Here is a 27059-nt window from a genome sequence, read left to right as displayed (position 1 = left end):
TTACTGAAATCAAGATGCACTATTTCCACAGCTATTCCCTGGTCAACAAAGTTTGTAACTCCATCCAAAAAAAAGGGGGGGGGGAGATTTCTCTGGCTTTTCTTGTTTTTGAGAAAGCCATGCTTTTATCTTGTATGTTTATGTTGTGAAATCTTCAGATGAAAGGCACATAAATATTAAAAATGATAATAAATAAGGATATTGGCAAGCTGGAACATGAGCAAAGGAAGGCGATTAATGTATTTTTTTAATTTATATACCATCCGACCCAGTGGTGCCAACCTGAATAAAATATTGGTGGGAGGGGAGGGAGGTAAGGCCTGCCTTGCATAATCAATCACATGATGCATAAAGGGCATTGGAATGGCATTGCCTATCAACTGGGGGGGGGACCCTCAAATATACTATTGGGGGGCAAAAACTCCTTGGTCTCTAAATGTTGACTCCTGTCCCCACATGTCTCAGGACAGTTACAACATAAAAACAACATAAAAACACAAAATACACATCAGTAACTCAACTCCGCACCACATTTTAAAAGGGCCTTAGATGTCAGTCAGCCAAAGGCCTGGTTAAAAAGGAAGAGATTTGCCTGGCTCCTAAAGCTACAGAATGAAATATTTTTCCGACCTTTGTATGAATTCTTTGATGGGAAGTGAGAGAGGAGTTGTGACTGAATATCTTTCCACATTCCACACACTGAGAGGGTTTCTCTCCTGTATGAATTCTCTGATGCTTATTGAGATTGGAGCCCTGACTGAAGTTCTTTCCACATTCCACACACTGATAGGGTTTCTCCCCTGTATGAATTCTCTGATGGGAAGTGAGAGAGGAGTCATCAGTGAAGCTCTTTCCACATTCCATGCACTGATAGGTTTTCTCACCTGTATGAATTCTTCAATGTGAAGTGAGATCACTCTTGTGACTGAAGCTCTTTCCACGTTCCCCACACTGATAGGGTTTCTCCCCTGTATGAATTCTCTGATGGGAAGTGAGTTTGGAGATATAAGCGAAGCTCTTTCCGCATTCCATGCACTGATAGGGTTTCTCCCCTACATGAATTTTCTTATGGGAAGTGAGAGAGGAGTCATCAGTGAAGCTCTTTCCACATTCCATGCACTGATAGGGTTTCTCCCCTGTATGTATTCTTCGATGGGAAGTGAGAGCACTCTTATGACTGAAGCTCTTTCCACATTCCCCACACTGATAGGGTTTCTCCCCTGTATGAATTCTCTGATGCTTATTGAGATTGGAGCTCTGACTGAAGCTCTTTCCACATTCCACACACTGATAGGGTTTCTCTCCTGTATGAATTCTTCGATGGGAAGTGAGAGAGGAGTCATCAGTGAAGCTCTTTTCACATTCCATGCACTGATAGGGTTTCTCCCCTGTATGAAGTTTCTGATGCTTAGTGACAGCAGAGCTGTGACTGAAGCTCTTTCCACATTCCCCACACTGATAGGGTTTCTCCCCTGTATGAATTCTCTGGTGAGAAGTGAGAACACTCTTATGACTGAAGCGCTTTCCACATTCCCCACACTGATAGGGTTTCTCCCCTGTATGAATTCTCTGATGCTTATTGAGATGGGAGCTCTGACTGAAGTTCTTTCCACATTCCCCACACTGATAGGGTTTCTCCCCTGTATGAATTCTCTGATGGGAAGTGAGATGGGAGCTCTTCCTGAAGCACTTTCCACATTCCATGCACGGATAGAGTTTCTCTCCTGTATGAATTCTCTGATGGGAAGTGAGACTGGAGCTTCTAATGAATTTCTTTCCACATTCCCCACACTGATAGGGTTTCTCCCCTGTATGAAGTCTTTGATGGGAATTCAGACTTTGGCTGTGACTGAAGCTCTTTCCACATTCCATGCACTGATAGGGTTTCTCCCCTGTATGAATTCTTTGATGGGAATTCAGACTTTGGCTGTGACTGAAGCTCTTTCCACATTCCATGCACTGATAGGGTTTCTCCCCTGTATGAATTCTCTGATGCTTAGTGAGATGGGAGCTCTGACTGAAGCTCTTTCCACATTCCACACACTGATAGGGTTTCTCCCCTGTATGAATTCTCTGATGCTTAGTGAGATTGGAGCTCCAACTGAAGCTCTTCCCACATTCCATGCACTGATAGGGTTTGTCTCCTGTATGAATTCTCTGATGCTTAGTCAGATTGGAGCTCTGAGTGCAGCTGTCTCCACACTCCAAATTTTTCCATGGCTTCTCCTCTCTGGGGATTTTGTCGTGTTCACCTTTGTTCTCGATTTCCAATTCATCACAATCTGCAACGGAGACAAAAAGGGATTAGAGCCTCGGGAACAAATGAAGAAGAACTGAAGGGAGTTGGGTGTGTGCTCGTTACCTTTGTGGTTTGTCATTAACCAACATATTTCTTATTAGATTCTGATGGGTTGTTGAATGTTATTTTCTTTGATATACTGTAGTGGTAAAATTGTGAAAGCCTTTCAGAAAAAAGTGCATTTCAGATGTTTGATGGCTCATAACACCACTTCTTTTGGAGTACAGTGGATGCTCGGGTTGCAAACATGATCCGTGTGGGAGACATGTTCGCAATCCACAGCGTTCGCAACCTGCAGTGTTGCATCTGCGCATGTGTGGGTCATAATTTGGTGGTTCTCCGCATGTACAAGCACTGAAACCTGGAAGTAAGCCATTCCGGTACTTCCAGGTTCGGCGTAGTGCACAACCTGAAAACACGCAACCTTAAGCAACTGTAACCCGAGGTATGACTGTAATACCATAATATTATATAGCAATGGAAAGATAATTTAATCAAGAATGCAGTGCAACAAAGTTTGTTCAATTATCTGTATTCTATCAAAGGTTATAGACATATGACCCGAAAAGGGAAGCACAACTTGCTTAGGTTGACTTTTGTCAGTGTATTATGGGAATGCTATCAATTTGGTTGGTCTTTTTGGTTTTCATTTGGTGAGTTTGTAAAACGTAATAAAATAAAATAAAAGGTACAAAGAGTTGACTAGTTACCCAGAAAGAGATGTAAAATCGTACTATTAGGGACACGACAAGGCTGCCCAATTTCCCCACTACTTTTTATTTCGGTCCTGGAGGTTCTGTTAATTATGATTAGAAGGGACCATTTGAATAAGGGTATAACGGTCGGAGCTAAACAATATAAATTGAAAGCTTTTGCAGATGACTTAGTATTGACACTACAGGAGCCAGAATCTAGTAATAAAAGAGTATTAGAACTGATCCAAGAGTTTGGTCATGTGGCAGGATTTAAGTTGAACAAGTTAAAAACTAAAGTCCTTGAGAAAAATTTAACAATGATTGAGAAAGAGAGGTTTCAGAATGAGACAGGTTTAACAGTGGTTAAGAAGGTGAAATACTTGGGGATTAATATGACAGCTAAAAATGGGAACTTATTTAAAGACAATTATGAGAAATGTTGGTCGGATGTTAAAAAGGATTTAGAAATATGGTCAAATCTGAAGCTTTCCTTGTTGGGTCGAATTGCTGTTATAAAGATGAATGTACTGCCAAGGATGTTGTTTCTGTTTCAATCATTACAAATTTTGGACAAGATGGACTGTTTCAAGAAGTGGCAGAGAGACATTTCTAGATTCGTCTGGCAGGGCAAGAAGCCCAGAATTAAATTTAAAATACTAACTGATGCAAAAGAAAGAGGGGGATTTGCCCTGCCAGACCTTAAACTCTATTATGAATTCACAATTATGAATTGTTTAATGTCTGGATAAGATATAAAACTTACTTGAAAATGAGAATTCCGGAGGCGGCGCCAACGGCAATGGCGGTCTCCTTCTAGCTCGGAGGGAGAAGCTCCGCGGAAACCTGGTCTTACCGCTACGGTGAAGTGGGGACCCTGTCAGAAACCACAGGCGGGTGAAGCCTGTGGCCGTGGGACTCGGCGGGCACCGAAAGCGCCTCCCCAATTTGCAAAGGGACCCCGTGAGGGGTTCCGGAGCGGAACGGGGGTGGCGCGGTGCTGAGAGTCGATCGCTACTTCCGTGGAGTGAAGCTGCTCAGCTGTTGCCGGAGAGCGCTGACCTTTTTTCCTCTGACAATTCGGCTGTCAAACAACAACCCGTGAGTAGGTCAAGCATTAAGACTGAAAGCTTAAGGAAAATTAAAGTAAAATTTGGTACTGAAGCGGGAAGGTGCAAAGAGGAAGTCCACCTTCTGGTTTGTATAAAGATCAAAGGAAAGACCGTCCAAGCCAAATACCGGGCGAGGAGTGTTAAAAAGATTTAAATCCTAAATGTCTAACTAAGGAACTCCCTCCCTAAAATGAAAGAGAGGGAGGGAAGAAGGGACAGTATTTCTTTTGCCTATTTAAAAATTTAAAAGAGAAAGGAAGAGACACAAGACCACCTCTCAATTCCTGGGAACAGACTGCCAAGACTGAATAGATTTGTTGCATTGAGAACAGCACTCTCTATGAACAATGTAACTTGCTGACAGTTAACCCTGCAAGTGAGACACTTTGAAACTGTTAAAACTGTTATTTGTTCTGCTGAAGGGGGCTTTTGAAAGTTTGGCAAGACATTTTGTTGCATTATTACTGACTATTACTGTGTCCCCCTAGAGGCTTATTGAAATTGTTACAACTGGCTGGGAAATTTTCCATCTAGTACCAGCTTGGGAAAGCCCGACAGCAAAACAAGTCTGACTGTGGGAGCGACCTTGACTTCCAGATAAAGTGCCATGGATGAAAAGCAAACAAAATCGGATGAAAAGGTAACAAGATCAGGCAAAGTGAGACACCAACCGACCAGTGCAATACTGCAGCATCGTAGGGCATCTGCCTCTGGCCCTCCTGTGCCACAAGGGGAAGACCCAGTGCAAGCTGGGTCAAAAGGGATGACAGAAGAAGGATTTACTTCTGTTTAAAATAAGATTTATGAAACTTTGGACAAATCAAGTAATCAAGTTGCTAAAGCAACAAATAAAATTGACCAGAATACTACAAGTATTAACAATTTGGGGCAGAAGGTGAATTCTAATACAGATTCAATAGAAAAATTACTGCAACAGTCAGAATTAAACCAAAAGACGGCCCAGGAAGCAACAGAAAAAGCAGCTGCCGTAGAAGAAAGGATAGCGCCGATAAGCAAACAGCTTGGGGACCATCAGGAACTTCTGTCTATGATTGAGTTGAAGGAAAAACAGACCAATTTGAGGGTCAGGGCGGTACCTGAACTTGAGAAAGATAGCTTGAGTGACTATTTGACACAGGAATTTGCAGACTTTTGGAAATTGGAGGACAAGCAAGACTTCAAAATAATAAACGCCTTTAGACTTGGGAAAGGAGGGAGAAAGAACAGAGTGAGAGACTGTTTGATTACTCTTCGATCTAAAGAGGAGCGAGATAAAATACTGAGTCTGCACTATCAGAATACCTTGATAATGCAAGAGTCAAGAGTAGAAATATTTAAGGACATCCCGAAACATCTTCTGGAACTCAGCTCCAATTACGGAGACCTGGTGACTTTGCTGAGAGGAAACAGAATTATTTTCAGGTGGGAATTCCCTCAAGGCCTATCTTTTAGCTTTAAAGGCAAGAAGTTTAAAATAAGATCAGTGGAGGAGAAGGAATTTTTTTTGAGAGACCACCAAGAAGACCTGCAAAAAGGAGCGGAAGGAGAGCTTAGAGCCTTACCACCAGGATTACTAGACAAAGGACTACCACTTTTGGGAGTGGACAAGACAAAGAAAGTGATACTGGAAGTCAAGAGGGACTATTGGGAGCAGTTGGAGGAGAGTAAATTTAAATACATCATGTCTCTGCAACTATTAAGTTGGAATATTCACGGATTTAATTCCCCGGAGAAAAGGAAAAAGGTCTTTCATATACTTAAAAAGGAACAATTGGACTTAATTTGTTTACAGGAAACACATGTGACAAGGCTACAGAGGAAAATATTGACTAACAAAAGGTTGGGCCAAGAATTTATCTCATCGGACAATGTTAAAAAGCGAGGAGTGGTCATTTATGCAAAAGAGAGCCTGTCACCGAAATTTGTTTTCAAAGATGATCAAGGAAGATTCATAGCAATTGAAATTCAAACACAAGGAGAAAAAATTTTGATAGTAGGTGTTTATGCACCGAATGAGGGGAAATCTACATTTTATAAGAAGTTGCATGAGACACTATTGGACTATATGGACTATAACATCGTTTTGATGGGAGATATGAATGGGGCGGTATAAACAAACATGGATAAGTCACAGAGACAGGTAGTTACCAAAGATGGCAGACTACTAAAAACCTTTTTTGAATTGACCGACAATATGGACTTGATTGATGTTTTGAGAATCAGGAATCCCTTGGGATGATTGAAAGATGGAGTTAATTTTAAACTTTTTCTGTTTTCTTTTTATATATAGCTATTGTCATTTCTTTTTTTATATATATATTCACTTTTTCTATGTGTTTTTTTTTACTCTTTTATATTTTTTAGACTGTTACTTATGATTTTTGTGAATTGTATTGTGTAGCTCTATGTCCGTTTTTAAAATATTAATAAATATTATATTAAAAAAATGAGCACAGGATGTTGGACATAACATTATGTTTGCTGACTGGGAACAGCTGTGGACCACAGGTATGAAATTCACGGCATGTAATGCCTTAAGAGAGAATATTATGAAAAAGATATACAGGTGGTACATGACACCAGTCAAGCTATCAATTTGGTTGGTCTTTTTGGTTCTTTCATTTGGTGAGTTTGTAAAACTTAATAAAATGAAAAAATGGTACAAAGAGTTGACTAGTTACCCAGAAAGAGATGTAAAATCGTACTATTAAGTGAACAAGGCTACAGGTACGAAGAAAATAGAAGAAAGATTGGGGGAAACTTAACCAAAGCTGGTCTATATTTTTGAAGAGGTATAAGAGACTCAGTCACTCCAAAATCAGACTGGTAAAGGCAGGAAAAGGTGCAGAACAGCAAGTGATGATCGAAGAATGGAGAGACTGGGCCTGCATGACAGAAGAAAATCATTACATTCTTCATTAAATTATTTTTCCATTGATATGTAGTTTTATGCTATTACTCCCAAAAAAGTGGTGTCATGAGGTATCAAAGCTCTGAAATACACTTTCTCCAAAAGGTTTCCACAATTTTGGCCACTAGTGTAAGTTGCTCATTTTAAAGTTAATGTACTTTTTATATGGGGACAGATTGTTATTATTAATGTTTCATGTTTTTATATGTGTTGGAAGCCGCCCAGAGCAGCTGGGGCAACCCAGCCAGATGGACAGAGTAAAAATAAAAATCATTATTATTATTATTATTATTATTATTATTATTATTATTATTATTTCTACTACTACCTGAGATTCAATAAGCCTGGCTCTTCTCTGGGACGGATTTTGTTTGGCCCAGTCATGGCATCCCCTCCATCTCCCATGTCAGTCGTCTCTCTGGTCAACCCAAGACTGACAGCAGCAAAAACAAAAACAGAAAACTTGACAGAAGCTACTTATCTTTCCGCACAACTCTGAAGCTAAATAAAAAAAATTCCTTCCAGTAGCACCTTAGAAACCAACTGAGTTTGTTATTAGTATGAGCTTTCGTGTGCATGCACACTTCTTCAGATACCAACACTGAAGCTGACATTTAAGATGCCTGGGAAGTTCAGACACCCAACCGTGGTATAAAACGGCAGAACTGGAGGAAGATGGTTCACAGAAAAAACTGGAATTTGCTGTTCAAGGTTTATTGTGGGAGTGTTAGGTTCCCAGGTGTTGTATTGGGCACTGTTGAGCTATGTGGAAATGTATGAGGCTTGTCACACAGAGGTATTTTTTGAATATCCAGGCAGATAGGACGATCCCACAGAGAGCCTTACCAAGAGAGGCCACGATCCCACGATTCTCCTCCATGACGTCCTTATGCAGAGCTCTCTGGTCAGGATCCAGTAATGCCCACTCCTCGTCCGTGAAACAAACAGCAACATCTTCAAAGCACACTGGACCCTAAAAGAAAAAGGAAATGTCCTCTTCTGAGACAGCAGAAATATGATCTACTACACAATGCTCTGTTCTTTCCTTCCTCTTAATTGCTGTGTTGTTTCAATAAGATTGCTTTCAATAGGATTGACACTTTGACACGCATTCTGGAAACATATGTCTAGATGCTTGGTTCTGGCCTTCAACTGCCCAGATTCTGCCAACTTCAGACAGGGTTGATTGTCTTCCCAAACAGTGATGGGCAGGCAACAATCCCCATAGATCTCTTGCACCAGGCATCTATAGAACTCCAGTTCCCTGCACAATTCCGACTCACCCTCAGTAGAGGACAGCGCAATGAGACTTTGCTTCTAGGACGGGGGTCGGCAACCTGCGGCTCCAGAGCCGCATGCGGCTCTTTAAAGCCTTTGCTGCGGCTCCGGGGCGGTGGCGAGGGGAGGAGGCGAGGGGTGGAGGTGACCAGCCTGCCGCCCGGCGGGCGGGGCGCCGTAAAGAAGAGCGCCCCCTCGCCAGGCAGACATCCGCAGCGTGGGGAGCCTTGCCGGAGGTCCCGGCAAGGCTTCCCACGCTGCGGATAGCAGCCTGCTGCCCGGTGGGCGGGGCGCCCTAAAGCAGAGCGCCCCCCTTGCCAGGCAGACATCCGCAGCGTGGGGAGCCTTGCCGGACTTCCCGGCAAGGCTTCCCATGCTGCGGATAGCAGCCTGCCGCCCGGCGGGCGGGGCGCCCTAAAGCAGAGCGCCCCCCTTGCCAGGCAGACATCCGCAGCGTGGGGAGCCTTGCCGGACTTCCCGGCAAGGCTTCCCACGCTGCGGATAGCAGCCTGCCGCCCGGCGGGTGGGGCGCCCTAAAGCAGAGCGCCCCCCTTGCCAGGCAGACATCCGCAGCGTGGGGAGCCTTGCCGGACTTCCCGGCAAGGCTCCCCACGCTGCGGATAGCAGCCTGCCGCCCCACAGGCATCGGCCAGCCCCACAAGCTCGGGGGACAGCAGGGAGGCGAAGCGCCGCCATCCCGCTGTTCCTCGACCTGGTTCGGTTTCCCCGACCTGCTTTTGGGGGGGGAATAAAGGGAAATTTTTTTCCCTTTATTTCCCCCCAAAAAAACTAGGTGCGTCCTATGGGACGGAGCGTCCTATGGGGCGAAAAATACGGTATTTTTATAATGACGAATGCCTCATTATTAATTATTATTTACATCAGGCACTGATTATGATTTATGGTACACTGGGGCCCTGATTAATTTTCTATGGCATTTTGGGGCATTGATTATTGGGCATAGCAAGTCGCGGTCGCGTGGAATTTGTGCTTTGTGACCGTTTGAAGTGGGGTTTTTTTCTTGGGAGGCTGGGCGGCACGAAGTGAGGGATTATTTTTGTAATGATGAGGATGACATTGGGCCCTCATTATTAATTATTATTTACATCAGGCACTGATTATGATTTATGGTTCACTGGGGCCCTGGTTAATTTTCTTTGGCATTTTGTGGCATTGATTATGCAGTCGCGGTCGCGTGGAATTCCACGTGGAGTTAGTTGCCTGAAGCCCCTTTTTAGTTGCTTGAAGCCCCTTTTTAAACTTAAGCGGGTGAAAGTTTGGTGAATTGCTGCCAAGGAGTGTGGTGGAGTCTCCTTCTTTGGAGGTCTTTAAGCAGAGGCTTGACAACCATATGTCAGGAGTGCTTTGATGGTGTTTCCTGCTTGGCAGGGGGTTGGACTCGATGGCCCTTGTGGTCTCTTCCACATATGTATGTGAGCAGGTCTTCTCCAACATGAACTATATTAAAAACAAGCACCGATCACGCCTCACAGATGACAGCTTGCAAGCCTGTGTGAAAATGAAGGTGACGTCTTACAGCCCTGATGTGCAGACACTGAGCACTGAGGTTCAGGAGCAAAAGTCCCATTAACCTGGTTACCTGGTTGTAAATTAAATATTTTAATTAGCTATTAATTTGTCCTTTTTTCTTGAGATTGACAGCTGACTGCACGATCCTGTATATATAGCATTAAGGCCAGAAACAATATATGTAGTGTTATATTTGTTTTAAATGTTGCAATGTTTTTGCGGCTCCCAGTTGTTGTTGTTTTTTCGGAAACGGGTCCAAGTGGCTCTTTTTGTCTTAAAGGTTGCAGACCCCTGTTCTAGGACTTCCACCCAACTAGAGAGTCCCCAAGGTTTATTACTATCACAGATACGGACTTCCTGTCATCCAGATTCACCCCGTCGCTATCTCCCCAGCAAGTAAGCGCCGTCTCACCTGCAGCTGACAGCTTGAGACTGAAGTCCTTGGTATCCTGCAGGTAACGCAGCACCCGCTTGATACCATGCCAGGCATTTACACTGGGCTTTGATGCTTCCCTACTGAGCAGATTGGTAGCAAAAGCAATGTCCGGCCTGCTCCACTGGGACGGATACAACAGACTACCCAGAGCGGACTGGAAGAGCTCAGCGTTCTCGCACTCAATGCGTTCTGCTAGCCGACTGTCTTTCACGTAGCTTGTCTCCATGGGTGCCCTAACCCCTGCACAATCAGACATTCTGAACTTCTCAAGCAACTGCTCAATCTTGCCTTTCTGACTGAGCAAGAAGCTTCCATCTTCAGTCCTGTCTATCTGAACACCTAAGTAGATCCTTACTGCACCCAGGTTCTTGAGCTGAAACCGTTTTCCAAGCTCTTTGGCAAACTTCTGCACCTGTTTGTTTGCCCCTGAGATGTGAATGATGTCATCAAAAAAGATCAACACCATTTCCTGTGACTCTCCTGACCCTTTAAGGTACAGGCAGCTGTCAGCAAGACTCTTCTTGAAACCTAGCTTCTCTAATGCTTCATTCAGACTCTTCTTGAAACCTAGCTTCTCTAAGGCTTTAAGCCATAAATGGACTTGTGAAACTTCCATACAGTATTCGGCTCATTGCCCTCAAACGCTGGAGGAGGAAGCATGTACAGATCCTCCTGGAGCTCTGAGTTCAAATAGGCCACATCCACATCAAAGTGATTCACCTGAAAAACTCTTTGTGTAGCAATTGCTAAGAGCATGTGCAGAGTTTCACTTCTGGAAGTAGGAGCGTATACCTCAGTATAATGCAGCCCCTTTTGCTGAGTGAAGCCTCTGGCTACTAGTCTAGCCTTGTATTGTGGTTCCCCTGTTGCTGTGGGTTTAAGACGGTAAACCCAGCGGCTGCTCACAGCCTGTTTCCCCACTGGCAACGTTGTGAGGGAGAACACACCTAGAGACTCCATTGAGCTCATCTCCTTCTGCATTGCCTCATGCCATTTCCTGGCTTCTTCCTGAGGCAGTTTCTGAACACCCTCAAAACTCTCGGGTTCACACTGTGCCATGCCAACCCACACACTTGTGACTGCAAACCTGTCAGGAGGCTTACCTTTCGTTGTGCGAGCTGAACATCTCAACTCAATTTCAGGTACCCCCTCAGACCCACTAGGACCAGCTAGAACGTCCTTGGCCTCAGAGAGCTCCCCCTCTGACTTACTGCGCCGTTTAGACTTCTCAGCTGAACCTGTGGGTGAGGAAGGAGCACTTCTCTGTTCAAGCTTCACAGCTTTAGGAGAAATTCTTCCCTCTACCTGCTCTGGGTCAGGACTCTGTGCCTCACCAGCAGGTTCAACCTCTACCTCTTCCTCATCAGCAGAGTCTTGTAGACTCTCTGAAAGAAGATCAGGGTTCCCATGTATGCGTGTCCATCCATTCTACTCACAGAACTCAGCACTGCTGCTGAGCAGAATCCTGGACTGATTGCCTGTTGGATAGGCAAATCTCCACCCCTTGGACCCTGGCTCATACCCACAGAAAATCATCTTTTGGGACCTAGGGGCACCCTTTCTGAGCTTGGCCTTTGGCACAAGGACCCAGGCCTCACAGCCTGAGTACAGCTGGGTTAAAGTGGTTCTGTTATGTCTTCTGTCAAGGTCATGCTGACTATAAGAAGAGGCCAGAAGGCCTATCACTGAAATTCTTATTTAAAGATGATCAAGGAAGATTTGTAGCAATTGAAATTCAATCACAAGGAGAGAAATTCTTGATTGTAGGTATTTATGCACCAAACGAAGGAAAATCGGAATTCTTTAAGAAGTTACATGAGACTCTGATGGATTACATGGACTATAATATGATCTTGATGGGAGATATGAATGGAGTGGTGTCTACAAATATGGATAACGCACAGAGACAGGTAGTCACCAATGATGGTAGACTACCAAAAACTTTTTTTGACATGACTGAAAATATGGACTTAGTTGACATTTGGAGAATGAAGAACCCTCTGGGAAGAGAGGGAACTTTCTTCTCTGAGGCTAAAATGAAATGGACAAGAATTGACCAAATCTGGGTAACCAGGGGATTGGCTCCGAAGATCAGCAAAGTGGAGATTTGCCCCAAAACTTGTTCTGACCATAATGCGGTGAAGATGGAAATGAAATTGACGCCAATTGGTTCCTTTAGATGGAAGATGAACGACACTCTGTTTAGGAATGAAGAGGTGACCAAGAAGGCCCAAAAAACTCTAAGAGACTATTTTGAGATAAACATGAATACCACAGTGGAAAAAAGAGCAATTTGGGACGCAAGCAAAGCGGTTATGAGAGGATTCCTAATACAACGGAACGCAATTAAGAAAAGAACTCAGAATGAAAAAAAGGATAAAATCCTGGGAAAGATAAAGGAAGGAGAGAAGAAACTGAGAGCAAAACCAAAGTCACAGGAGATTCTGAAAGAGATACCGTTATATCAAGTACAATATGCGAAGCTGATGAATCAGGAAATAGAATGGAAGATTAAACAGATGAGGCAAAAGACATTTGAATCGGCAAATAAGTGTGGAAAATTGTTGGCCTGGCAAATAAAAAAAGACAAAAACTCAATACTATTACGAATTTGGAAGTGGAAGGAAAGAATATACAGAACCCAGTGGAGATAAGGAAGTGTTTTCAGAGGTATTTCAAACAACTTTATATACAGGAGAAGCAGAAAGAAATGGACATTGATCGATTTTTGAAAATAAATGGATTACACAAAATCTCTCAGGAAAAACAGCTAATGTTGAATTGTAAAATAACGGATCAGGAGGTGGAAGGGGCCATCCAGAATATGCAATTAGGTAAATCTCCAGGACCAGATGGTTTGACTTCAAGATATTACACATCCTTGAAAGAATGGTTAATACAACCATTGAAGGAAGTCTGCAATGAAATATTGGAAGGGAGAAAGGCACCAGAGTCGTGGAAAGAGGCTTACCGTATTTTTCGCTCCATAGGGCGCACCTGACCATAGGGCGCACCTAGTTTTTAGAGGAGGAAAACATGAAAAAAAATATTCTGAATCAAATGTTGTACTAAACTATTTAAAGGAGGAAAGCGGGTGGCTCCAGTCCGCTTTGCTGCTTTAAAGTCAGCCTCAGAGGAGGGAAGGAAGGGGAACCATGGCTTATCTAAGTCCAGTTAATAATGTTGTGCCTGATTTTATATGCATCTCAAAGCCCTTGACATATATACATTATAATGACAGGCCGAGATAGGCCTCCTGCAGAGGAGGAGGGGAGGGAGCCATCACAGCTCAATGGGCAGAGCATGGAGAAGATCCCAAGTCCAGTCCTTGAAAGCTTCTCCGGGTAGGGCTGAGGGTGGGTCTCCTGAAACCCAGGTGAGCCTCTGCCCATCAGTGAAGACAAGACTGAACTCAATGGGCTCAGGGGTCCTGACGTGGTACAGGGAAGGTCCCTCTGTTCCTCTTTAAATTAGCCCTTTCTTCAGAACCATGGGGACTACAATCTTTGTTTTTAAAGGGAACAGCTGTAACCTCAGTGGCTTTGCATGCAGAACACCACATGCTCAATCCCCGGCTTCTCCAGGCCTGAAACTCTGGCAAACTGCTACCAGTCAGTGTTGACGTTACTAAGCTAGATGGAGTAGTGGATCCAACTCCTTATCAGGCAGCTTCCTAGGTTCCCATTTATGCTTCTGATCTGGGCGTGAGGCCTGCTGTCACTTTTAGTGTCAAGAGGGTGGTTCTTTGCACATCTGGAAGATGACTGTGTCACCTCCCATCACCCTCTTGAAGGTGCTTTTACAGCTCAGGGGAAAGGGCAGGCAGAGACATCATCTGTAAACTGTAGCATCCTGAATTAAGGGAGGGAGGAATTCCCCTTGCAGCCAAAGGGTTGTTTGATGCCACCACGAAAGAGCTGATCTTCAGCTTGAAACCAGGACTTGCTCTTTAACCATGCTGCTCCTCCAACTGCCAATGCCATCCATGTAACCTGTGTGAATATCAAGTGTGGGTTGTGTCCAGGAACCTGGGAGGATTTCTTTCACATGAGTGCATGTTTTTGTCTTTAAATAAACAGCCCATGCAAGTTTCCAGCTCTTAGGGCCATGCCTGGCTGTCTCAGTGGAAATCTGAGGAGGCTGAGGTGGACTTTCCAGTGGTCAAAGTCTTCCTGCCCGGCATCTATTTCCTGCCCTCTTGCCCCACTGAACTCCCGCACCCTGCTTCAAAGCAAGCTACGGAGGGGATTCCCTCTGCTTTGAAGCAGGAAAGTGGGAGAGGAGCTGCTTACACGAGTGTAAGCTGCTCCCCTCCCACTTTCCTGCTTCAAAGGGAGCCCGGGAAGAGGGAATCTGCTGCAGCCTCGAGCAGCGAGGAGGACCTCTTCCGTGGTTGCTCTGAAGCAGGAAAGTGGGAGAGGAGCTGCTTACACGAGTGTAAGCTGCTCCCCTCCCACTTTCCTGCTTGAAAGCGAGCCACGGAGGGGGGAGGGACCAACGGAATCCCCTTCCCTCCCTCCTCCCCGGCTCAGCTCAGCAGCCGCGGCTCTCGCTGGCTTTACAATGAGCCGGAAGGAGGGAAAGACGGCAGTCCCGCCTCCCGCCTCCCTGTAAACCCAGCCAGAGCCGCAGACACACTCTACGCAGCTCTTGCTTTAAAGGGAGAGCTGCGCAGAGCTTGTCGGCGGCAGCGGCTCTTCCTGACTCTGCTCCATAAGACGCACAGACATTTCCCCTTACTTTTTAAGGGGGGGAAAGTGCGTCCAATGGAGCGAAAAATACGGTACATAACACTTATACCGAAAACAGAGACTGAAAAGACACAGCTCAAGAACTACCGCCCCATATCGTTGCTTAATGTGGATTACAAAATTTTTGCAGATATTTTGGCTAAAAGATTAAAAAAGGTGTTAGTAGAAGAAATCCATAAAGACCAAGCGGGCTTTCTCCCGGGCAGACATCTGTCTGATAACATGAGGAATATAATTAACATTCTAGAAAAACTACAAGTGAATATCAACACTAAGGCGGTTTTGATATTTGTGGACGCGGAGAAAGCCTTTGACAATATTTCTTGGAGTTTTATGAAGAAGAATCTACAGGGGATGGGGGTAGGTCAAGGGTTTGAAAATGGTATAGGTGCAATTTATTCAGAACAAAAGGCAAAATTAATTGTGAACAATGTAGTGACAGAAGAGTTTAAGATTGAGAAAGGGACACAGCAAGGCTGCCCAATTTCTCCATTGCTTTTTATATTGGTCCTTGAGGTTTTGTTAAACATCATAAGAAAGGACCAAGAGGTTAAAGGTATACAAGTGGGAGCTAAACAGTACAAACTGAAAGCATTTGCTGATGATTTAGTATTGACCTTACAGGAGCCAGAATCCAGTACTAAAAGGGTATTGGAACTGATTCAAGAATTCGGACAGGTAGCAGGTTTTAAGCTGAATAAGACGAAAACTAAGGTTTTAGAGAAAAACTTAACTGTGAATGAGAGAGAGAAGTTTCAGGAGGAGACAGGACTAACACTGGTTAAGAAAGTGAAATATTTAGGGGTTAACATGACTGCCAAAAATGTGAATTTAGTTAAGGATAATTATGAAAAATGTTAGATTGAAGTGAAAAAGGATTTAGAAATATGGACAAATTTGAAGTTATCATTGTTAGGCCGAATTGCTGTGATAAAAATGAATGTGCTGCCAAGGATGCTGTTTTTGTTTCAAACATTACAAATTTTGGATAAGATGGATTGTTTCAAGAAGTGGCAGAAAGATATTTCTTTGGCAGGGCAAGAAGCCTGGAATAAAATTTAAGATATTAACTGATGCTAAAGAAAGAGGCGGATTTGCCCTGCCAGACCTTAAACTTTATTATGAATCAGCTGCTTTTTGTTGGCTGAGAGAATGGCTGCTTCTTGAAAACACTGACGTGTTGGATCTAGAAGCTTTCAATAATGTATTTGGCTGGCATGCATATTTGTGGTACGATAAGGTCAAAGCACATAAAGCGTTTAAAAATCATATTGTTAGAAAAGCATTGTTTAATGTTTGGATAAGATATAAAGATTTGCTAGAAAAGAAAACCCCAAGATGGTTGTCACCAATGGAAGCGAAGGCACAGAAAAACTCAATATGGAGGCCAAGTCCCCTCCTCTCTGGGGTTTCTGGCAAGCGATCCAACAGTGCGCCAGTGTGCAGCCTGCCTTTGCTCCTCCATTGTCAGCCATCTCCTGGCTCTGAGAGACAAGCAGGGAGGGTGGCTTCTGGCAGAAGGAGAGGGAGCCATCGGTGGTTCCTCCTTCTCCTGACTCACCTCTGCCTCTCGACCTTCCTCTCCCACTCGCTTCCTTCCTCTTCTGCCTCTGATTCTGCACTGCATTCTGCAACAGAGTCTCCCAGACCCCATGCCCTGTTGCCCCTTCAGCTTCTGACACCTCCTCTTCCCAGACTTCTCCCTCTTCTCCCTTTCACTGCTCATTCTTCCTCCACCTCCACTCCTTGGGCTGAGACATCTTCCCTTCCTGGTTCCCCGGCTGCTTCCTCCCACCATTCCTCTGTGCCCAACCAGTCCATGACATTGCTCCATCCCTCAGCCTCTGTCCCCACAAGGCAGCTTCCCCTGACCTGATCTGGTTCCACAGACGCTGCTTCCCTTCTGCTCCCATGAAAAGACGGATCAGGAGGTCTTGCTGGCATCATTCTGTCTCCTGAAAGAGAAAACAGGTAAGCAGGATGCCAGGCGTGCCCATGTCTCTCACAGGGGAAACAGGGCATCTCTATCTACAGATGGGCCTTTCAGAAAGCCTTACCTGCTGAGAGCATTTGGACATTTGTGCCCACTTCATATGTTAGTCATGCAGAAATACATTCTCATTCTCTAGACCCTTCCTCCCAACTCCCCCCCCCCAAAAAAAAAAACTTGATGAAAAGAACCCAGAGATTATATGGGAAACCAACAGAATGAGACCAAATGGAGAAAAACCGCCTTCTTCCTTACCCGGTGGCCTCTCTCTGGTGTCCAACGGAGGCCTCTCTGCCTCACAGGAATCCATGTCCATTTCCTCAAAACGATCCTTTTCCTGAAAGAGCAACAAGGATTCAAAACAGAGAATGAATGACAAGAAATAGCAGAAAGATAATGGAAAAGTAAAAAACTTTAAGGGTGTGAGATCTCATTCCATGGATGCCTTCCCAGAAAAAGCATGGGCCATCAGCAGAGCATTGTGGGATGTTCTCCATCCTCTTTGGAGCCCCTAATAATAATAATAATAATAATTTTTTATTTGTACCCCACCCTCCCTGGTCGGAGCCAATCTTTTGGCGGCTAACATCATAAATCTAACACAGTATACAAAGAACAGGCAATCGATTAATTAAAATACTTCTTAAAATTAGTTCAAAACAAATTAAAATCTGGACAGACGGCAGTCCACTGGTATAATAATAATAATAATAATAATAATAATAATAATAATAATAATTTATTATTTATACCCCGCCCATCTGGCTGGGTTTCCCCAGCCACTCTGGGCGGCTTCCAAAAGAATATTAAAATACTGTGATACATCAAACATTAAAAACTTCCCTAAACAGGGCTGCTTTCAGATGTCTTCTAAAAGTCTGGTAGTTGTTCTTCTCTTTGACATCTGGTGGGAGGGCATTCCACAGGGAGGGCGCCACTACTGAGAAGGCCCTCTGCCTGGTTCCCTGTAGCTTGGCTTCTCGCAGTGAGGGAACCGCCAGAAGGCCTTCGGAGCTGGACCTCAGTGTCTGGGTAGAACGATGGGGGTGGAGACACTCGTTCAGATATACTAGACCGAGGCCGTTTAAGGCTTTAAAGGTCAGCACCAACACTTTGAATTGTGCTCAGAAACGTACTGGGAGCCAATGTAGTTCTTTCAAGACTGGTGTTATGTGGTCTCGGCGGCCGCCCCCAGTCACCAGTGTGGCTGCTGCATTCTGGATTAGTTGTAGTTTCCGGGTCACCTTCAAAGGTAGCCCCACGTAGAGTGCATTGCAGTACTCCAAGCGGGAGATAACCAGAGCATGCACCACTCTGGGGAGGCAGTCCGCAGGCAAATAGGGTCTCAGCCTGCGTACCAGATGGAGCTGGTACACAGCTGCCCTGGACACGGATTTAACCTGTGCCTCCATGGACAGCTGTGAGTCCAAAATGACTCCCAGGCTGCGCACCTGGTCCTTCAGGGGCACAGTTACCCCATTCAGGACCAGGGAATCCTCCACACCTGCCCGCCTCCTGTCCCCCAGAAACAGTACTTCTGTCTTGTCAGGATTCAACCTCAATCTGTTAGCCGCCATCCAACCTCCAACCGCCTCCAGGCACTCACACAGGACCTTCACTGCCTTCACTGGTTCTGATTTAAAAGAGAGGTAGAGCTGGGTATCATCTGCATACTGATGAACACCCAGCCCAAACCTCCTGATGATCTCTCCCGGCGGCTGCAAGTTGAAAAGCATGGGGGAGAGGACGGAAACCTGAGGCACCCCACAAGTGAGAGCCCAGGGGTCTGAACACTCACCCCCCACCACCACTTTCTGAACACGGCCCAGGAGGAAGGAGCGGAACCACTGTATAACAGTGCCCCCAGCTCCCAGCCCCTCAAGACGGTCCAGAAGGATGTTATGGTCGATGGTATCAAACGCCGCTGAGAGATCCAGCAGAACTAGGAAACAGCTTTCACCTTTGTCCCTAGCCCGCCAGAGATTATCAACCAGTGCGACCAAGGCAGTTTCAGTCCCGTGATGAGGCCTGAATCCCGACTGGAAGGGATCCAAATGGTCCGCTTCTTCCAGGCGTGCCTGGAGTTGTTCGGCAACCACTCGCTCAGTCACCTTGCCCAAGAATGGAAGATTTGAGACTGGGCGATAGTTGGCCATCGTGGCCGCATCTAAAGATGGTTTTTAAAGAAGTGGTTTAAAGCATCCCCTACCACTCTCTGGAAACCATTTGGATCCATTAAGTGGCGGGGGCGGACCATCCGAATTGGTCCCACCTCCCTGCAGAGAGGAAGGGTCGCGGAGAAGTCAAGTTGCACCAGGAAGTGATCTGACCATGGCACTTCTTTTGTTTTGCTTTTACTTAGTGTCAGATCACCAACATCCATAGAGGTAAACACCAGGTCCAAGGCATGTCCATGACTATGGGTTGGGCCAGACTTATTCAGGGACAGCCCCATGGAGGCCATGCTTTCCACGAAGTCCCGAGCGGCCCCTTGTAAGGTCGTGTCGGCATGGATGTTAAAATCCCCTAGGACAACCAAGCTAGGTGTCTCCAGGAGAACATCCGCCACGACCTGAAGCAGCTCGGGCAGGGAATCCTTGGTGCAGCGGGGAGGTCGGTACACCAAAAGGAATCCTGTACTGCCCCTATTGCCCAACTTCCAGAACATGCACTCAGAGAACTGGGTCTTCCCAATAGGACGCCTGGTGCAAACTAATGACTTCCTAAAAATCACTGCAACCCCCCCTCCCCGCCCACGTGACCTGGGTTGCTGTGCGTAAGAGAAACCTGGTGGACAAGCAGCGGCAAGAACAGGCCCATCTGCTTCATCCAACCAAGTCTCTGTTACACATGCCAGGTCAAGTCCTCCATCCATGATCAAGTCAAGTAAAAATGAGAGTGGTTAATATTCGCTAGGGCCAACTACTGTTACCACTGGTCTTATAAAGGAGGTGTGAGCAGGCTAGGAAGCCTCTTTAATGCTTATTCTTGCACTGAAAGAAAAGAATCAGACTGAACTCTGAACCCTGAAGGCCTGGCGGAACAGCTCTGTCTTGCATGCTCTGAGGAAAGATGTCAAATCCCGCAGTGCCCTGGTCTCTTGTGAGAGAGCGTTCCACCAGACCGGAGCCACTGTGGGAGTTGGAACTTAACTGGTTAAGTTGTTCCCATGGTGCCTCAGCATTCTGACGTCACTTTTGGAAGCTCGGGAGGAGCTTGAGGCAAAGATTGCCAGTCCCACTCTGTGTTCCGTGGGGAAAAGACGTAGCCTGTAATGGCGGAGAGGAGCCCAGGAAATCCCTGGGGGGAATGTTGGAATAAATGCTGTAAATAGACGAACTGGACTCTGTGTATTTGTCTGGAAGCTGAATCAAGCTGGTGACAGTTCTACACCGCTGTGTGAAACTCTGCTGAGCCATGACTGAGTGGCGCAGCTGAGGGAAGCGCGCCGGACCGGGCAGCCATATATCGCTAATCGAGGTTCGTAAATCAATTAGCGGGGGTCACGGCTAATAACCAAAAGTCACAGGTTATGGATGACCCTAAATCACCGCTTGTAAAACTGTCACGGAAGATACTGCCGGGAGCTTTGATCTGCGGTGTCGAGTAAGAGGCAAGGAGAGCTGCGGAGCTAAAAAAAAAAAACGGCTGGCTGAAAAACGCAGAGGACTGCTGTGGAGCCAAGGAGCTGAGAGCAGCAGGGAATCGTTTCTCCGGACGGGTGCTGGATGAGCTGGTGATCTTGTGAGTACAGCTTGGGGCCCCTGGGAGAACGGAAGAGGATGGCAGGCTGCCAGGTCTTGGAGGACTGTGGGAGGCTCACTTTAAGAAGTTGGGCAACCTGGCTGCTGATCTGAAGTCTACTGTTCTGGGTGCCAGGAAGCCAGAGGCCGTTCAGCGCTCCAGGGTGTTTGTGAGGCTGGAGGCGGAAAGCAAGGGCCGGGAGATGGCTGCTTCAGAACAGAAAGACAAGATGGCGCTGATCACCTACGTGAGAGCCGGTGCACAGCTGGGAAAGGCTGTGGGCCCCAGAGGGGGGGCAAAGGGACTATTGGCACTTGGAAATGTACTGCTGTGTTTGCTGTGAAGCTTCAGCAGGAGGCCAGAGCCCTGGAGAAGGACTACAAAAGCCTAAAGATGGCTGGAGCCCCTGTCCCTGATGCTTTAGCCACAAGGAGTGCTGCTGAGCAGGTCGGGGGGGCGGAAGGTTTCCAAAGGCACGTTTAAAGTTTTCCACTGTACGTGCTGGAATGAAGTGGAGGTTCAGAGGGGCGTAGCTGGCAAGGAGTGCTTTTCCGGAAGAAGGAGAAGGAGGCCAGCTGGGAGGAGCCCCGGAGCAGTATTTTTCCACTGGAGTTCGTCATTGCTACAGGCTTCAAGGCCAGCCATCTGCTGCAGCGGGAGATACGTGCTGCAGAGTTGTCTGGGAACTCTGAGATAAGTCCAGTCTTCAGAGCAACGCAGGATGTTGCGGTTTTCGGACGCTGCCAAGGACTGAGGCAGCGGGACGTTTGTTGCTTCTATTGGCAACTGTGAAAAACAACTCCAGCCAGGACGCGATGACACGCTGGGTGTTTTGGTTTCTGCTATCAGGCAGCACCTGATAGGCAAGCTGCGGAACTGCAGGGCTGTTTTCAACAGGAACAATTGTTTTATTGGCTAACGTGTTTTTTCTCTCCTTCACAGGAGGAGCTAGAGATCTGCGTTGTGCCGGGACTGAATAGTTGTCAGTTATCTGTATCTGCTCTAACGAAGCAGGGGTTCAAAAATGTGCTTTGAAAATGACACCTGTTCCATTTTCAGAGGGGGGCGACAACGGGTCAACATGGCGAAGAGCAAGAACAATTTCTTTGTTCTGGAGTCACCTATGGAGGGTGGTGGGAATGCTGAAAAAGCACAGGCGCAGTGTGCTATGGTTCCCAAAGATGTGCAAAAGTTGCACAGGTGCACAAAAGGGTACAAGCTCCGGAAATGTGGGAGGAGGTCCCAAGGGTGCAGGGCATGCAAAGATGCAAAGGTGCTTGGTTTTCCCGGGTTTGGGAGGGTAGCCAAAGAGCCCTTTGAGCTTGTTCACACAGATCTGTCAGGACCCAAGAGGTCTGAGAGTCTGGGTGGGACCAGGTATGTGCTGTCGCTGACAGGTAACCACAGCCAGGCTGGCTGGTGTTTCTCTCTCAAATCACAGGGGGAGGTGGCGCAACTGTTCCAAGATTGGGTTGCGGAGGTGGAACTAAGGTTCTCCACCAGGGTGCAAGGGTTCAAGAGCGACCGAGGGTCACAGTTTACTGGGTCTGCTCTGGAGAAGTTTTTCAAGGAAAAGGAAATACGTCACCAGGTGACGGGTGCAAAGTCTTCTCAAGGGAGAAGGGAGGCTGTGGCTGAACCCAGTGATGGGGATAAGGTCCAGAATCAGGGTTCAGATCCCGGTGATGGGGACCAGATCCAGGGTCAGGGTTCAGGGCAGGTTTGGGCATCTCCAAGGGTTGTGAAAGGAGTGTCCAGGTGTGAGGCTTCATCTCCGGTAATGGAGAAAGCTCACGGAAGGGTTGTCAAGTCAGAGGGGGAAGAGTCTGACGGAGGAGACACAACTGCTGGCCTTAATGGGTCAGTAGGGTATCAGGTCACAGGGGCGTGGAAAAGTGTCGCACAGTGTGATTCTGGGAGTGTTGAAGGGGTTCAACAGGTGCCTGGGAAAGATGCCGGGGAGGGGCACAAGGCAAAGGGGAAGGTGTTGAACTCAGAGGGTCTTGTCAGAATGTGATGCAAAAGGGGGTGTGGGAGTTGGAACTTAACTGGTTAAGTTGTTCCCATGGTGCCTCAGCATTCTGACGTCACTTTTGGAAGCTCGGGAGGAGCTTGAGGCAAAGATTGCCAGTCCCACTCTGTGTTCCGTGGGGAAAAGACGTAGCCTGTAATGGCGGAGAGGAGCCCAGGAAATCCCTGGGGGGAATGTTGGAATAAATGCTGTAAATAGACGAACTGGACTCTGTGTATTTGTCTGGAAGCTGAATCAAGCTGGTGACAGTTCTACACCGCTGTGTGAAACTCTGCTGAGCCGTGACTGAGTGGCGCAGCTGAGGGAAGCGCGCCGGACCGGGCAGCCATATATCGCTAATCGAGGTTCGTAAATCAATTAGCGGGGGTCACGGCTAATAACCAAAAGTCACAGCCACATCCGAAAAGGCCCTGGCTCTGGTGAAGATAGTATCCAGAGGAAAGTCTCTCTCACCTGCTTCCTCTCCTCTGCCTGACTCAGGAGGAAACCTTCGGCCAGGGCCACTGCCTGGGAACTGGTCTCCGCTCCACACTCCCTCACCCAGCTCTCCATCTCTGGTGGAAGGACAGCCAGGAACTGCTCCAAGATCACCAGGTCCAGCATCTCAGCTTTCGTGTGCCTTTCTGGCTTCAGCCACTGGTGGCAAAGGTGGTAGAGTCGGCTGCAAACCTCTCGGGGTCCTTTGGCCTCCTGGAAGCAGAACTGCCTCACCTGCTGGCTCTGCACCTCTGAGCGGAGGGTGCCCTCCTCACCCAGGATCTTCTGCCCAGAGTTTTCCCAGAATCCCCCACTGCTCCCAGTTTGGTTGGCATGGCCTCTTCCTGCTTCAGGGCCAGCTGGGTCTTGCTCATCCATCTGGGCTCTCCTGAAGCCTCTCAGAGATCAGAAGGAACCCTTTGGTCTTCTGCCAAGTTCTGTCCGTCTGAATGAGAAGCTCTAGAAAGCAAATACATTGTTCTGTTACAGAATTTGTAGGTCAGGAGAAGAAACAGATCCCTGAACAAGCATGGATGAGTCTTGCCAGGAATCAGGACTGGACGGTACCAGAGCCCAAACCATGAGATACCTTTTTGAAAAGAAAGAGGAGGAGGAAGGGGAGAAGAAGTAAGTCTCCAGCCCTCTAGCAATGCAGAATGTGGAGGCAACTGAAGGGATTTCTGGGAGATGAGTCAGCCTGGTTGCTCCTGCCTTCCAGTCAATGCATGAAGTCAGAACTGACTGACAAGGGAGTCATTTGAAAAATGGATGCTTGGCTCTAGTGGGGGTCCTCATCCGGGGGTCCTCAGGAGTTGCTCTCCCCCCCCACCCCCACTCCCCTGCTTCTGTCTCCTTTTCTTGCACTTGGACTCTCTGCCGCTCTCAAGACAGACTCCTGGGGTGGGGTCCCTTTTTCTTTCTCTTGAGGGCCAGGTGTGTATCTAGTCAACCCCCTGAGGGCCAAGTGGACGGGGCCAAAGACATCTCCCTTGAAACTCAGAGTAAAGGATGGGTAGTTTGATGATGATTCTATTAGATAGCTTAACACACACACAACCATTGAAATATCTCCTTTGGAATTTAGGCAGCTAATTTATTATTATTATTCTCTTAGATATCTTAACACACGCACAGCCATTGATGCCCAGGTTCCTGGAGGCTCAGGGAGTAGCAGCGCCCATTTCCGGCTGCTTTGCCAGCAACAATCCCTTTGGGAGAGAGAGGATGTGGTCCTGGGATGCCCTGCTCTGGGTGCGAGGGGATTGCTGCAGTGGTCTCCGTGGGGAGCTGCCCTGGGAGACACTGGGAAACTGGTCCCCAATGCAGCAGCCAGACTCTGGGCTGGGATCCCTCTCTTTATCCCTGGTTTTATGGGGGGGGGGTGTCTAGTCCACCTCCTTGTCCAGCTTTGGAAAACCATTTGCAGATGTTTCCTCTGTTCTGCAGTGACGCTGAGCGACGTCACACCGAGTTAAAGTCTCAGGGACTCCTTTGTTTAAAGAAGGGAGATTTCGGGGGAGTCCTTGTTTTTCTGAAGGGGCGGCGGAAGGCCAAATGAGTTTGGGATCCTCTGATCTGCAGGAAGGAGAGTGTGGCAGACCTGGCCCCTCCCTGGCAGGACCCTCTCCTCCCTGACTTGGGGTCCCCCCTGCAGGAGCAGATCAGCCCCCCCAGGCCCCCTCCCCTGCTGCAGCCCTGGGACCCCCACCAGATCCCAGAGAGAGAGGAGACTCACCAGATCCCAGAGAGAGACACCCAAGCAGGGAAGGACTGGGGAGGGGGGGCCTTGGCTCTGGAGGACCTGCCCCCCCTTGCTTCCTGGCCTCTCTAGGAAGGCAGCTCGGTTCCCTTTAACCCTTGCCAAGCCGAGTCCACCTTGGCAAAACCTCAGATTCTTCTTTTTCTATCGATTTCGGGGGGGGGCAGCTGCCCCCCTGGCTCCCTCAATGCCCAGATATCCTTTTGGGGGCTCAGAGCATCTCCTTCCCTTGGCCAGAAACCGGAGGAAGAGTTTGCAGGGAAAAGGGCTTTGCAGGAAGGAAGGAAACTCCTCCTAGAATTCAGGAAGGGGAGGAATGGGGCTGGGCTTGATCTACAGGAGGGGAATTTCAAAAGTCTTGATAAGGCCTTGCACCCCATTTTTCTGGGTCCCTCCCCTCTCCTGCAAGTGAGGGGAGCCCCCTGTTGCAACAGATCAATAAAGGCCAAGCCTACAGGCTGCTGTTTTGCTCCAAGTTATCCTGGTTGGTGTCTTTCTTTTTCTCCAAGGGAGCCCTCGGATTTCTCCCTTGAGACCCCCAGGGCTGGACCCCCCCCCCCCCCGCCCCTCCTCCCAGGCGCTTGTCAAGGGGAAGCCCAGGGAAGCCCAGCGCTGGTTGCCTTTCCTTGCCCGCAGGGGTCTCCACCCCTCAATTTCTGCGCAGACCCCATCCTAGGCTTGGCTGCGCTCGGGAGTCCAAGCCCCCTCCAGGGTGCAAAGACCGGCCCATTCCCCCAGATTGAGTTCATTTCAGTGCACGGCACCGTGGAGAATTGTTAAGGGAGAAATCTGAGGCTCCCTTGGACAAAAAACAAGGACACCGGGCAGGAAGAGCAGAGCGAATTGGTCTGGATTGAAGACTGTCGCGACAGGACTCCCACCTGCCACCAGGTGGAACAGGATGGAAGCCCGGAACAAAAGAGAACCCAAAGTTTTATTAGCCGCTCATCCCCAGGTTACACCCCCAAAAAATACATCACTCCTACATCTGGTGGCAGTAATCTGGGCATCCTGGACCCTGCCCCATGGTTCCCCTTGCCCTCCACCAAACACCCAGCGAGTGTCACAAAAGAGATCTTGACATTTCCCGGTTTCCCAGCCAAGTTCATCACCCCCTTTTGTCTTCCTCTGGGTTTGTCCTTTCTGGCATGGCTCCCTCTCTGGCACTCAGGTCTCAGGAGGCCAGGGATTATCGCTCAGGCAGAGGGGCTGCTGAGGAGCTGAGCTCACAGGTCTAGATGAATTTCTGAAGTTTCCCCACTGAGCCAGTACATAGAGACATTGATTAGTGAATTCTTACATTTGGTATCGTGCAGCAGAGGCCCTTTGAATAGATAGGAAGAAACTGCGATGAAGTGTTTTGTGGGGATAAGTCACAAAAGTGATGGTGCTGATTTTGGGGGTGGGCTGCATGTGCATGATGTCTGCTGGAGGGGCAACCCCTCTCTCCCCTAACCTAGACACAAATTCCTGCAACCGTTTGACAAGCGCAGCCGCTGGCGCGGCGCATCTTTGGTAAATGAGCACACCCAGTCTCTAGTCCTTTAGAGATAAAGTAGGTATACATTTCAGTAATACCTGGGTATATATGTATTTTGTTTTTCTAGCTTGATCAACATGATTTATTACTTCTTAACAGGTAGATGGTTAAGAGCTTAGGCGGCTTCAGTGGCAGCCCCTGGCCCCCACCCCTTGCCCCCCCCCAGGTAAAGACGGCCCTGGCCCTCTCCGAGGGTCCGTCCAGCTCTGGGCTGCTGCTGCTGCTGCTACTCACTTGCAATCATAATTAAAGCTTGCTGCGTGTCCTCCCCAGCGTGGGAAGAGCACACCCACTCTTTCCTCCCCCCCCCCCGGTAGGGGAAAGAGATGGTCAGAAACGTCTATTTACATTGCTATTTAGAATGCGCATCCCTAGAATGCTTCCCTGGACGCAGCAGCACCGGAGCACGGAGAGGAGGAGGAGGAGGCAGCTGTCGGTTGCGCTCCTAGGTGCCGGAAGCTGATCCGGGTGGGCTGGAGCCTGCGCACAGGACACGATCCTTTCTGCT

General features: G+C 47.5%; 2 protein-coding genes and 1 long non-coding RNA gene across 4 annotated transcripts in view; 1 reads left to right on the top strand and 2 right to left on the bottom strand.

Annotated features, from left to right (window-relative positions):
* Positions 1-27059, bottom strand: part of LOC310705046 (uncharacterized protein) — a 162215-nt gene that overhangs the window by 93514 nt on the left and 41642 nt on the right. Inside the window, exon 1 of one of the 2 annotated variants that reach the window (XM_083499356.1) lies at positions 23229-24039. The exons of the other annotated variant lie outside the window; for it this stretch is intronic. Coding sequence (XP_083355482.1) covers positions 23229-23630 — 402 coding nt within the window. The 5' untranslated portion in view covers positions 23631-24039. Of the gene's footprint in view, positions 1-23228; positions 24040-27059 lie in introns of those variants that run through there. 2 annotated transcript variants of the gene reach the window in all.
* LOC310705211 (uncharacterized protein) lies at positions 889-8136 on the bottom strand. The gene is made up of 2 exons (XM_083499774.1): positions 7861-8136; positions 889-2282 (listed from the first exon to the last, which is right to left on the bottom strand). The coding sequence occupies exons 1-2, from the start codon at positions 7892-7894 to the stop codon at positions 898-900; spliced, it is 1419 nt and encodes a 472-aa protein (XP_083355900.1). The 5' UTR covers positions 7895-8136; the 3' UTR covers positions 889-897.
* LOC310705423 overlaps positions 18046-27059 on the top strand; it is a 138450-nt gene continuing 129436 nt past the window's right edge. Inside the window, exon 1 of the long non-coding RNA XR_014525265.1 lies at positions 18046-18171. This is a non-coding gene — a long non-coding RNA (uncharacterized lncRNA). The remainder of the gene's footprint in view (positions 18172-27059) is intronic.

Source organism: Podarcis liolepis, assembly GCF_965112155.1.
Source record: "Podarcis liolepis genome assembly, chromosome: 4".
Classification (NCBI taxonomy): Eukaryota; Metazoa; Chordata; class Lepidosauria; order Squamata; family Lacertidae; genus Podarcis; species Podarcis liolepis.
Note: the sequence above shows the minus strand (reverse complement) of the source record. Positions and strands in the feature narration are given on the sequence as shown.